This window comes from Poecilia reticulata, chromosome 13 (assembly GCF_904066995.2).
Source record: "Poecilia reticulata chromosome 13, P_reticulata-male-v2, whole genome shotgun sequence".
Taxonomy (NCBI): Eukaryota; Metazoa; Chordata; class Actinopteri; order Cyprinodontiformes; family Poeciliidae; genus Poecilia; species Poecilia reticulata.
In genome coordinates this window covers 34,538,933-34,551,043 of record NC_088842.1, presented here as the reverse complement: position 1 = coordinate 34,551,043, position 12,111 = coordinate 34,538,933, and the positions used below count along the sequence as shown (strand labels likewise).

The 12,111-nt window shown below is 45.7% G+C and overlaps 2 protein-coding genes across 3 annotated transcripts; both read right to left on the bottom strand.

Moving 5' to 3' along the window:
• Positions 1-1,153: 1,153 nt before the first annotated feature.
• spcs2 (signal peptidase complex subunit 2) lies at positions 1,154-6,217 on the bottom strand. The gene is made up of 5 exons (XM_081614342.1): positions 6,102-6,217; positions 4,045-4,128; positions 3,743-3,902; positions 3,497-3,632; positions 1,154-1,883 (listed from the first exon to the last, which is right to left on the bottom strand). Exons 1-5 carry the CDS (start codon positions 6,138-6,140, stop codon positions 1,697-1,699), a joined length of 606 nt encoding a protein of 201 aa, XP_081470468.1. The 5' UTR covers positions 6,141-6,217; the 3' UTR covers positions 1,154-1,696.
• Positions 6,218-6,738: 521 nt separating this feature from the next.
• On the bottom strand, positions 6,739-11,734 carry rnf169 (ring finger protein 169). Of its 2 annotated transcripts, XM_008426775.3 has the most exons (6): positions 11,351-11,730; positions 9,527-9,594; positions 9,359-9,451; positions 9,190-9,290; positions 9,028-9,121; positions 6,739-8,350 (listed from the first exon to the last, which is right to left on the bottom strand). In XM_008426775.3, the coding sequence occupies exons 1-6, from the start codon at positions 11,631-11,633 to the stop codon at positions 7,283-7,285; spliced, it is 1,707 nt and encodes a 568-aa protein (XP_008424997.2). In that variant the 5' UTR covers positions 11,634-11,730; the 3' UTR covers positions 6,739-7,282. The 2 variants fall into 2 exon arrangements, with proteins under 2 accessions (XP_008424997.2, XP_008424996.2); XM_008426774.3 differs by having other exon boundaries at positions 9,359-9,594; positions 11,351-11,734.
• Between the last annotated feature and the right edge of the window lie 377 nt (positions 11,735-12,111).

Genomic DNA, 12,111 nt, shown 5'->3' with positions numbered 1-12,111 from the left:
AGTTGGAAGCTAATTTAATTTCAATGCTGAAACCAGTGGTGATTTTTCTATGTGCAGCTGCCAAGAGCAGCTTTAGCATCGGGGGCTATTGCACACGCATCAGATAACATCAATAACAATAATAATAATAATAATAATAATAATAACAATAATAATAATAATAATAATGAAAACATATATATATATATAGTGTTTTTCAAGTTTTCTATCTAGCCATTTAATATTTAGTGAGCTTTATGATCTATAAACAAAATAAACAATTGAATATTTAGTTAACAATTTCAATATTTAGTAAGTAATTAAATATTTAGATTGAAATTAAATGTTTAGCTTTCAAACTAAGTGTTTAGAAAATATTTAGTTTTCTAAACTAAGTGTTTAGTTGGTGAGATAAGCTAAATGTCTGGCGTCTGAACTAAACGTTCCGTTTAGGAAACATTAGTTTTTTGAACTAAATATTAAGAAAGCTAAATATTTACTTAGCATGCTAAACATTTAGCTTCTAAACTAAATGTAATTTGCTAACTAAATATTTAGTTAAACTGAATACTTCAGTCTAAATATTTGGCCTGCATACTAAATATTCAGGTTGGAGTTAAATGTTTAATCACACGAGACATATTTTATAAACTAAATATTTATTTTCAATCTAAACATTTAGCTAAGTTTGAAACATTGACATTTATAAATGAATAACATAACATTTCAAGATATTGAAATGAACCTGAATTAAACATGTTTAGTTTGTTGAGCTTAGAGCTGCAGGACAGGAAAGTCCAGCTTTTTCACCATCAATAACCCAAATTATTGCCGTTAAGTTTGTTCCAATTCGTCTGTCAAACTTTATTCTCACAATTCTCAGCTGCAGCTTTAGACATTTCTCAGTTAAATCAGAATCAGCAGCCATTTTATTTTAAAAGCTCTACATGCTGATTTCATTGGTGAGAAAAATAAATTAGTTTCTTTCAGGAAAGTTAATCTTTTTAACTCGTTATTTACGATACATCTACCCCCCAAAACAACATGCATGTGAAATCTGGTTGCTCTGAGTTGATGCATTAAATCTTCATGAGCTTCACTGAGGTTTGTTTAAATGTGAGCTGCAGCGCCCCCCGCAGGTCCACAGGCAGAAAACAAAGAATCCACTCAGAAAGCCTTTAAACATCAAGTTTATTTCCTTACAAAGCTGCAAACTCCAACTGAAAAACAACAAAACATAAAACATTTAGAATAAAATAAAGGTTTGGTCGACGTTCAGTTCAGAGACGAAAATGTTCTCTCCACCTGCCCAGGTGTGTAGCCCCGCCCACCGCTGCATGCCTCAATGTGACCGGGTCTTCTGACCAGGAGATTAAACGAGTCACTTTACGGAAACGCATCTTAAACTCAAATTAAACTGTTGTGGAGGATGACGCTGATTTTATTCATTCTAACAGGAAACTACAGATGAACTGCTCCAGTCTGAGGAACCGGAACAGGAAGTTCAGGCTGCGAGGAAGAGGAAGATGAACGCCTCCCCCTGCTTCAGGCTTCCTTCCTCCTGGTTTGTTGGTTTCAGTTTGACTCCAGGCTTCAGATTCTGCCTGAACCTGCAGGTCGGCTTCATCGGGTCGGAGGAAGCTGAGGATCAAACCGAATCTGATCTGGAGACCAAACTGAAGCCAGCACAGCGTCGGCGCCGGCTCTGATCACCTCCTCATTTCGTCTTCTTCTCCGTGGCCAGCGTGTCGTGCAGCTTGGAGACGTAGGCCTCAAACTGGTCCATCACCAGAGTGCCCGACTCGTCGAAGAACGTCGACACGGACTTGGTGAACTCGGCGTCACGCAGGTTCCTGGTCTTCCCGTCGGTGAAGAAGACGCGGAGCGAGTACTGGTCATCGAACCTGGAAGAGAGTCGGAGAAAAAATGAGCTCAGTCTGAAGAAACAGAAACACTTCAGTTCCTTTTTCTATTTAGTTCCTGTTTTCTCAGTCGGTGGAAGAAAACAAGCTTCTTTTGCCACCTGCTGGTCCAGTCGACCCGGTTCTACTGGAACCAGAACATCTGCTCCACCTCCAGCTGCTCCGAGTCAAACCAACCTGTTCCCCTCCTGGCCTGTGGGGGCGCTGCACCAACAACCACTGAAGGAAACGACACAAAAACCTCTGAAGACGCTGAGAGCAACTTCCTTCTTCACCAGATGGAAACAAGATGGAGGATTTTAGCGGTTGGAGGATTTCTCTTTAGGCTAAAGACCAGGAGCCATTTCTGCTGCTAGCACTAGGCTAGCATGTTTGTTTTGGTGTTGTTTACCCAGAATGCCCTGCTCTGTATTCCACTTCCTGGTTTTGCAGCGGTCTCCGGTCCGCTTGGCGTTCACATATGCATTCAAACTGAAACAGATTTCACTTCAGCCGAATCCAGCCCGAAGTGTGGAACACCAGAGTTAGCTTAGCATTCACACGTCACCAACCGAACTGGACTTTCTAGACAAATGGACCGGATGAACCCAATGTGTGATCTGATGTGCAGCAGGTTCTGGTCTGAAGAGCGGGTCGTGTCCGTTTGGTAGTTTTCTATTTGGCTATTTAATGTTTTGCATTTAATGCAGCGCAGCATGTTGTGTAGTGTTGTGCAGTGTTGTGTAGTGTTGTGTAGTGTTGTGTTGTGCAGTGTTGTGCAGTGTAGTGCAGTGTAGTGTAGTGCAGTGTAGTGTTGTGTTGTGCAGTGTTGTGTAGTGTTGTGCAGTGTTGTGTAGTGTAGTGTAGTGTTGTGTAGTGTAGTGTAGTGTTGTGTTGTGCAGTGTTGTGTAGTGTAGTGTTGTGTAGTGTTGTGCAGTGTTGTGTAGTGTTGTGCAGTGTAGTGTTGTGCAGTGTTGTGCTGTGTTGTGCAGTGTTGCGCAGTGTTGCGTAGTGTTGTGCAGTGTTGCGCAGTGTTGCGCAGTGTTGCGCAGTGTTGCGTAGTGTTGTGCAGTGTTGCGTAGTGTTGCGTAGTGTTGTGCAGTGTTGCGCAGTGTTGCGCAGTGTTGCGCAGTGTTGCGTAGTGTTGTGCAGTGTTGCGCAGTGTTGCGTAGTGTTGCGCAGTGTTGTGCTGTGTTGTGCAGTGTTGCGCAGTGTTGCGTAGTGTTGTGCAGTGTTGCGCAGTGTTGCGTAGTGTTGCGCAGTGTTGTGCTGTGCAGTGTTGCGTAGTGTTGTGTAGTGTTGCGTAGTGTTGCGCAGTGTTGTGCAGTGTTGTGAAGTGTTGCGCAGTGTTGCGTAGTGTTGCGCAGTGTTGTGCTGTGCAGTGTTGCGTAGTGTTGCGCAGTGTTGTGTAGTGTTGCGTAGTGTTGCGCAGTGTTGTGTAGTGTTGCGCAGTGTTGTGTAGTGTTGCGTAGTGTTGCGCAGTGTTGTGCAGTGTTGCGCAGTGTTGCGCAGTGTTGCGCAGTGTTGCGCAGTGTTGTGCAGTGCAGTGCAGTGCAGTGCAGTGCAGTGTTGTGTAGTTTGCAGCGTAATGTGCTGTGTTGGTGCTGCGCTCGGACCGTTTGAGGGAGGACGACAGCTGCCAGACGTGGTCCGGATCCATCCCGGCCGGGTCTTTCTGCATGGCCACCAGGAAGATGTTCTTCTCCTTGTAGGACGTGTAGAGAGTCAGGATGCCCATCATGATGAAGTACGTGATGAAGGCGAGTTAGGGAACGTTCACCGTTTATCACCAAGTTTTAAACTTTACATTAGCGTGCTGCGGGGCTGTGGGAAAACCCGGACCGGAGCAGGTGAAGGATATGAGATGACGCAGCAGGCCAGGACGGGTCTGGACTCGGGGAACGGGTACAGGTAGTCCCAGACCAGCGCCAGCATGGCAAACAGACAGGAGACGGTGCAGATCAGCAGACGGCCGTCCACCAGCTGGAAGTTCTCCACGTAGCCGTACTTCTCCAGCAGCACCTGCAGGGGGCGCCGCAGCCACAGAAAAACAAAAGGAATGATGGTTAGAAAATAATCTTTCTATAAAACAAACATTCATTAGCAGCAGCTTTCTAGCCAATCGGCAAATAAGCCGACGGTTGCCATGACAACAGGACCAAACCTTTTTCGCCGCATCGTCCAGAGAGTTCTTCACCGCGGCTCCGTCCCACTTATCGATCTTCACCGGCTTCTCGTCGATCCGCCACTGAAACGACAAACGACCCGGTCAGGAACCCGACCATCCAATCAGGACGCAGATGGGATCCTGATGGTCCACTCAGGACGCAGATGCACCGCCGCTCCTCACTCTGGGTTGAAACATCCAACCTGCCGTCCATCAGGGCTCTGGCTCTGACCCCAGAGTCCTGATGGACCCAGAATGCCGTCCGTCAGGGCTCTGGCTCTGACCCCAGAGTCCTGATGGACGGCTCCGGTCAGAGCCTGCAGCCGAACCTCGGTGAGTTCGCTGCCCGCGGGTCTGCGTGGCGTTTCAGAAACCAGCAGCCTGCATGTGTCACTTCCTGTTTCCTGAACACAGCTTCATCATCACATCTTGTTCGTTATGAAATTAGTTCAAAGCAGAAACTCTGAGTTCAACGACGCATCATCCTCTGATCTCAGCGCTGAAACATTTTTCAGCCAATCAAACATCTTACTTTACATCTTCACTCGCTTCAGGTGATCATTGTGACTGAACCAGAGAATTCATCATTCATTTTATTTGTTTTGTTTATTTAAAATGTCTAACAGTTCCAGTGTTAAATGTTTATTGATCTTTGAGAATGTGTTCTTGGATTATTCTATTAGTTGAAAATTGTGTCAAAACAACATTATTGTTTATCCCAGTAACTTCTAGGATAAATTATCGCGACAGATCTATTTGAAGCAGATCAGTTTGTTGACATGGTTCCATCCTGGGCTTCAATAGATGATTAAATGCAGTTCAGGGATGAAAAAAAACTAAAATTAACATGTAAAAAAAAAAGAACACACTCACAGAGTTACCTAAAACTGAGGTAATAAATAGTTCTGAGCATCACTTTAATCATTATCACATTAGCAGCACAAAATATTGTAATAAAACATTAAGTCCATATCGCCTGGCTATACTCACTTCTAACCAGAATCATTTCAAAAGGAATGATTTCCCTGAAAAACTACATATTTAATATTCTCATTTTATGTTCTGTATATGGGTTAATCAGTTTGTTGCTGCCATTTTCACATTGCAACAACATTTACAAAACACCTCGTTTCACTGTTCAGCATTATTTGTGGCTGACTTGACAGGTTATCTACAGAAACAATCTTTGGATTTAAAAAAAAGGCTGTTACAAATAAATGAACTGACTGATATACTTTGAAAAGGGTCAAAAGTACAAAGAGCCTTTGTTGGATCTTGTATTGTTGTATTCAAAACACTAGTCATGTATTTTTTTGTTTTGTGAAGTTTTCTCCAGCTACCAGAGGCTGAATCCAAGTAAAAGAAAAATATGATCTTACTAAAATTTATTTTAGAAAGTTATTTACCTTTCAAGTTAAACTTTTTTTTAAATGCACTCTTTTACTCCTGGAGTTTTGCATAATTAATATCTAGTCAATAAATTGCATCTCAATAAGTATTTTTACTCATCTGCTGCAGAAGGCGTCATATATTTTAACTGAAAAGCTAGATAAATTTGATCCTTTTGGGATTCCATATAACTTGATGAAAAACTGATGCAAACATGTTGCATCGGCCTGTTTTCTTAAACTTTGAAACCGATCAATTCCACGGATTATACCTTTGGTGATGGTTATTGTCTCTTTTGCATATTTGGCAATCTGTTCCAAAATAAAATAAAATTAGTGATTTTTTGAATGAAGTCTGGCGCAGTGGTTCGTAACAGCTGCAAACACACACAACGAATTTCAGTCCAACTTGATTGATCTTCGATGCAGGAAGAGAACAGGAAGATTTTCTAGATTCAACAGTTTCATTTCATAAGTCTAAAAATAGTTTAATTTCATTTAAATTTCTTAGATTCAGCTCACCGGAAACCCAACATTAAAACTGTTGTTCTGAGTAACACCTGAACTCTCAGATCTGGATATTTGAACTATAGCTGAGAATAAAGCCATCAGCTTTCACCCAAAAGCAGAATAAAACAAAAAAACGTTAAAACTTTAAATCCTTACTTTCTCCAACAGCCCGCTCTTCCCGTTCCGAGCCGCCATCTTTAGCCTTCCAAATAAGGAAGTCGTGAGCTGGACCAACCTGATTGGCTCAGAATGCTCAACATTTAAGTCCCGTTAGTGCGTCTGCGTGGCGAGCGTAATTGCGTCATCATGTAAGTTGGACAACCAATAATGAATCAAACCGGAATATAAAAGTCAATTCGTTACATTTACCCGCTTATGGTCGCGGAGGACAAAATTACTAAACTCCTGGCAGCTTTAACATTGTTTAAAAAGTAAGTATTAATTTCAAATAACTGATTGGTGCTGATAACATTTTCAGTTTCTTTGTAAATAAGTATTTTTGAATTTGAATGTTGGGAGATATGTGTTTTACAGAAGGTATCTGACAGTAAGGTTTTATCTTAAATGTAAAAAAGAGAAAAAAAATCTAAAAATATATTTCTCATTTTTAAAATTCTATAAATGCTTCCTGTAATTAATAGTAAGTTTTTGTTATGTTAGGAAAAAATAAAAAAACACTGAAATAGAAAAAAACCCATGTAAAAACAAAGGAAATTTCAAATTAAAGTTAAATACATTTAAAAAAAACATTTTGAATTTTTGCTGACTCGTTAAAAAACATGTAGAAGACAGATTCCTGTTTTAGGAGGTTTATTTCATTCCTGCAGTTTCTTCTTCTGCTGTTTTACATGATGTACAGAAAGGAGCTTTATGGCCAGGATGTAGCTCCTTTTTTAATCCATTGCAGTAAATCATGAGTTTCATTGCGTGTTAGAGAAGCACCGATTCTCCAGCAGGTCCGTGAGGTCCAGGTTGCACCGCGTTCATCACAGAACCGGAACCGGGTTTGGAGCAAGGCTGTGACCCCAAACAGGAAGCTCTCTCTGCAGCGTTCTGATTGGTTGAGGGGAATAAGGAGTCGGGTCATGTGACACAGCGGCTCCTTCAGGACCGAACTGGTGCGTCTCCAGAACCGATCAGCTGATTATCGGGACTCAATTGTTGTAGTTTGATTGAATAAAAACAGTGTATTGATGATCAGAACCGGAATAAAGAACCAGAACCTGCTGTGGTTCTGTCCAGGTTTTGGTTCTCTGCTGGTGTTTGGAAGAAACGTTCCGCCTGGAAAAACTTTCCTTTGGTCTCTTTGCATATCTGCGTGGCCGGAGCCTGACTCCTCACAGCTTCTTGCTGATTGGCCGGGACGTCCTCAGGCCCCGCCTCCTGCGGTTCTGGGTGGACCTCCAGGACCGCAGGAAGTAGCGGTCGGGGCTGGCCCTGCGGACCTCCAGGTCGAACTGTCTCTGCAGTCTGAGGGCGAGCGCTCGGTCCTGCCGCTCCTGCTGGACGGGACACGGCGCCTCCTGCTGGCCGCTGGGCCGGCTCCTCTTCAGCGCCGGGTCCAGAGCTGGATCCAGGTGTTTGGTCTTCTGGTTCCTCTTCTTGCCCCTCCTTGAGGTAGACTGGTTGCAGATGCCGTCCCACTCCTTCCTGGGACTCAACGAGTCCTTTGGCACCAGTTTTCCGGGTCGGAACCCGGAGTTGTTGCACGGAGAAAACGAGTGTTTCCGTCCGAACGGCGCTGGGCCACCGCCGGGTTCCAGGGCAGCACCGGCCGACTCCAAGTCCGAACAGCCTCTGAGGGCGGCGCCGCTGCCGTAGCGGACGGCGGGGACGCGGATCTTCACCGACTGTTTCTGGAAGCCGTCCAGGTCTGGCGGCTCGAACAGCAGCCGCCTCCTGTTGGCCAGCGCCACGGCGCCGCGGTGCTGCAGCGCCTTGGAGGCTCCGCCCCCTTCAGGCTCAGGGGCCGGGCTCGTGAGCGTGGCCCTGGTGCTGACCTTCAGCCCCTGCCGGTCCAGCTCAATCTGCCGCCACTTCTGCAGGACGGCTGGGCTCGCCTCGTAGCTGGTGGCCTTCTGCAGGCTGCGGCTCAGGTTGCGCGGCGTCGCCTTGACGACGGTGGGCTCCAACAGGCGGCCGTCAGGCAGCCGCTTGGGCGGCGTGCACGGCGAGCAGACAATGGGCTTAAAGTGGTTGAGCTCCTCTGAGATGCTGTCGTTGCTCTCGGGGCTGATGGAGCGCTCGGCGCGGGCCGGCGGCGGCGGCAGACCCAGAGGCGCCGATGACGTCAGCACTGCCCTCCAGGTGAGCCTGCGGTCCGGCGCCGTGATGGGCGCCGAGATGGAGCGGCTGTTCTCCGACGACAGCAGGATGCCGGCTGCCGAGCTGTGGCTGATGCCCACCTGCAGGACGGTGACGGACAGCGTTACTGCAGGTAACCCCAACACAAAGGTCAAACGATTCTGACATCATGACAGGATGTGCAAAACACATGAAGGACATTTTTGTTGCTCTTGGCAGCAGCTTTGTGCTGCTCATGTAAGGAAAATGGGATATTGGCTCTCAGCTATCTAGTAGAGCCATATCTGCTAGCTAAGTATCTAGCTACTTAGCTAGCTAAAGAGCCGTATGCTAGCTGCTAATGGCTTGCTTGCTAGCTATCAAGAAGGTAGCAAGCAAACTGGCTACCTAGCAAGCATTAGCATCATGTTCTTGGTAGCCTTGAGTCAGTGAGTGAAGATGTCTGCGTGCGACTCGAACTTTTGCTTTATAGAATAATCCACCACAACAAGGCATATTTAAGGCCAACTTGTATTTTTTAAAAATGAATTTAAGACAATTATGAATAAAATTTAAGACCTTTATCTCAACAGAGGTTTACAAGAGAAATGGAACGAAACTGTGACATTTCACGACAAGTCGAGTTTAAAGTCAACTTACATTTTTTTTAAATGAATTTAAGAGTTTTTATGTCATTTTAAGGATTTGCTGACATTCTGACAGAGTCGGGTTCGAACGCATCCGTAGGCCTGTGATGACAAACATGGACTGATTTACTGTCCGGTACTGTCCGACCCACCTGCTCCATGACGGCCGCTGGCGGGACGATCGCCTTCATCTTCCCTCCCCGGTCCTCCAGGGGGTCGGTGCAGCTCCGACTCCTCCGGGAACCACTGCGGAGCAAACAGGAGGTCAAAGGTCGGACTCCAGGAGTGCCGATGCGTCAGGCGGCTCCGCTCACCTGCTGACGGCTGAGGAGTTCTTGGTTTTCCTGATGAAGGCGGAGATGTTCCGGATCCTCCTGCTGATGGGCTCCTCGTTCTCAGAGTCAGACAGAACCCCCTGAGAAGAGCGGCGGGTTGAGGAACAGAACAGGAAGGATGGACGGGTTCTGGATCCGTTGGACTCACCGGCTCCACCGCGCGTCGAACCGACAAGGATTCGTCCTTCCCCATCAGGCAGCTCCACCTCCGGATCTCCTCCCGGTCGTCGGACGCCAGCAGCTGGACAGGAAGAGGCGGGACAGATTCCTGACCATATTCGGGGCGCAGAGACTTCCTGAAAGCTCCCAGACTCACCTTGAGCTTCGCAGCCGGAGCCGCAGGAGCGTCCGCAGACTTCGGCAGGGTCGGACAGACAAAGACGCCTGGAAAACAGAGACGCTGTTCCTGAATATGATCCAACTAGGCCTCCGTAGCCGTCAGAACCAGAGAGCCAACAGGATTCTTTCTGCCTCCTCACCAAATTTAAAGGGGCGGTGTCATGGAAAATCTACTCTTTGAGCTTTACGTTATATTCCCTCATCATAAACACGTCTCGAGTGTTGCCTTGATTCATTCCTGCATTTTCTGCTGGTAAAACGTTGTTAAAGGGTTTTAATAGAGGAGCCGTGTTGTGATGACTTCCTGAAGGCGGAGCGTCAGAAAGAGCAGGAGCTTCTTAAAGAAACAGAGGCCCAATTTTACGGCGTTAAATTACAAAGTCAAATTTTTGTTAAGTCATATTTGAAATATATAGCATTAAACTATGTTGCAGTTAAAGATAACATAATTACTTGATTACTATAAGATGACACTGTGTGCCTGGAAAATGTTTTTACTTAAAGGGCCAGTGTGATGTGTTTTTCAAGTACCTAGTGCCATTTTATAGCATAATCAAATAACTATTAACTTAATTTGTTATAAAAATGCTTATATATATATATATATATATATATATGTGTGTGTCAAATATGACGTAAAAAAAAGTTTTTACTTCGTAATTTAAAGCCTTGAAATTGGGTCTTTATCTCTAAAAACTCCTGTTCTTTCTGAAACTCCGCCTCCAGGAAGTCATCATAACATGGCTCCTCTATGTTGTAAAAATCTTTACGTTTTTAACAGCTTTTCACTGAGCAGTAGCTCCTGCAATGAGCTCAGCAGTTCCACCAGCTGTTTGCTAATTACTGCTGGCTAGTCTGAAGGATCTGAGCAGGAGAATCAAGAGGGAGGGTTGAAACCTTTTCTGAAACTGTAGCTCTGAGGAGGAGCTGCTAACTGCAATCGGTGCACCTCAAGTTGTTTCACCTTAAATAGGCATCTAATAACATTATAATGTATGAATAATATGTGTTTAATGCAAAAATACAGCATAATAACAACTGAATCTCGTCATGCAGCTGTTAAACTAAAAGCAAATTATTAATTATTTAAATTAGGTAACAGTTTCCTTATTCTGAGATATTTAAAGATTTAGCTCCTGTTTCCAGGTCTTACTTCCTCCGGTAACTGGGACCAGAACTCCCAGTGGCTCCACCACAAACCTCGACAAATCCCAACAGAGAGCAGTACAGAGTGCTGTAGTACTACAGTACTACTGTAGTACTACTACCAGGTCTGTGTAACTGAGCTCCTCCTGTGTCTGTACATGTCTGGACAAGTCCTACATGATGCAAGCTGAACAGGCTGACCAGAACCGGTCAACAAACCAGAACGTATGACCAGAAATGTCCGTTAAACTGCGCAGAAAGTGTTGAATAAACCAGAAAACCCGAGAAAAAGCCTCAAACTGCGCAGAAAGAGGATAAACCGGGGCAGCAGCTCCTCACAGGACAGTCATGTGTTCACCTGATGTTTTCATTGATTTATCTGGGACTGATTGGTGGCTATCACATTCACACCGAACCGTCCGGAGCCCAACACGTCCGCAGTCCGAACGGACCCGGACCGCTCCGCAGCGGGGCAGAACCCAGGCTGCTGTAATAAACAGCAGGAATTTCACTGTTTATTACACACAACTTTATTAAAGTTCCGAATAAATCAGTTTATTCCCGGTTCTTTTCCAGCAGCTCTTTAGAGGACCGAACCCCGGCGCCGGAACAGATCAGCGCCTTGTGAGCTGCTCTCTCCCTGCTAAACACTCACCTCTCCGGCTCTCGCTGTCCCTCTTTCCCGCTCTGCTGCTGCCTCTCTCGGGGTCACTTCTTCTCCGGATTCGCTCCTCTCTGCCCGGGACTCTCCGGGCCAGGCACCGGGAACAGGCCGTCCCAGACCCAGACCGGCTCTCTGAGCAAGCTGAGCACTTCTCCGGCGGTCCGGACCCGGAGCGGCACCGGGCGGCTCCTGCCGTGCCGGGCCGTGACCGGGAGGTGTCTGCGGCGGTACCGGCCTGAGTGGATCGCTGTTCGGCGAACCCTGCGGTCGCCATCTTGTCTCTCAGGTCCGCTCCGAAAACAAACCCCGCCCCCTGCCGAAAACAGCGCGAGCGCGAGCTGGACGCGCGTGCAGCCCGCCAACGGAGGAGCCGGGACACAGCGGCGCGAGCCTACTGTGGCGGGAGTCAGAGTTTTCAAAATAAAAGCACAAATTCCCAACATAATATGATACGACGCTGGAAGAACATACTCAGAACTGAAATTATCCCAAAAATGTATACATTCTGCATCTAAGTAAAAAACAACAACAAAGAAAACGTTGTATGTGCCAAAACTCCTCAAGTGGTAAAGTTTCAGCTTCACCTGGTTCAATTTCTGCAAAAAAAAAGAAAAAAAAAAGAAGTGCTTTTCCTATCTAATCATGAATCGGTTAATTTAAAAAAAAATAAAATAATAATAATAATAGTCACCAAATCAGTCCTACACTCATTTTCACATATTGATGTAAGTATTTTTAGCTGCATGCTAAAG

Coding starts and splice junctions, on each gene's coding strand:
- spcs2 (XM_081614342.1), bottom strand. CDS start 6,140: ATGGCGGCTCGGAACGGGAAGAGCGGGCTGTTGGAGAAA. Junction 4,129..6,101: donor AGAGCGGGCTGTTGGAGAAA/GTAAGGATTTAA, acceptor TTGTCGTTTCAG/TGGCGGATCGACGAGAAGCC. Junction 1,884..3,496: donor CTGTCGTCCTCCCTCAAACG/GTCCGAGCGCAG, acceptor ACTCTCTTCCAG/GTTCGATGACCAGTACTCGC.
- rnf169 (XM_008426774.3), bottom strand. CDS start 11,633: ATGGCGACCGCAGGGTTCGCCGAACAGCGATCCACTCAGGCCGGTACC. Junction 9,595..11,350: donor GGACAGCGAGAGCCGGAGAG/GTGAGTGTTTAG, acceptor TCTGTTTTCCAG/GCGTCTTTGTCTGTCCGACC. Junction 8,351..9,027: donor CAGCGGCCGTCATGGAGCAG/GTGGGTCGGACA, acceptor ACCGTCCTGCAG/GTGGGCATCAGCCACAGCTC.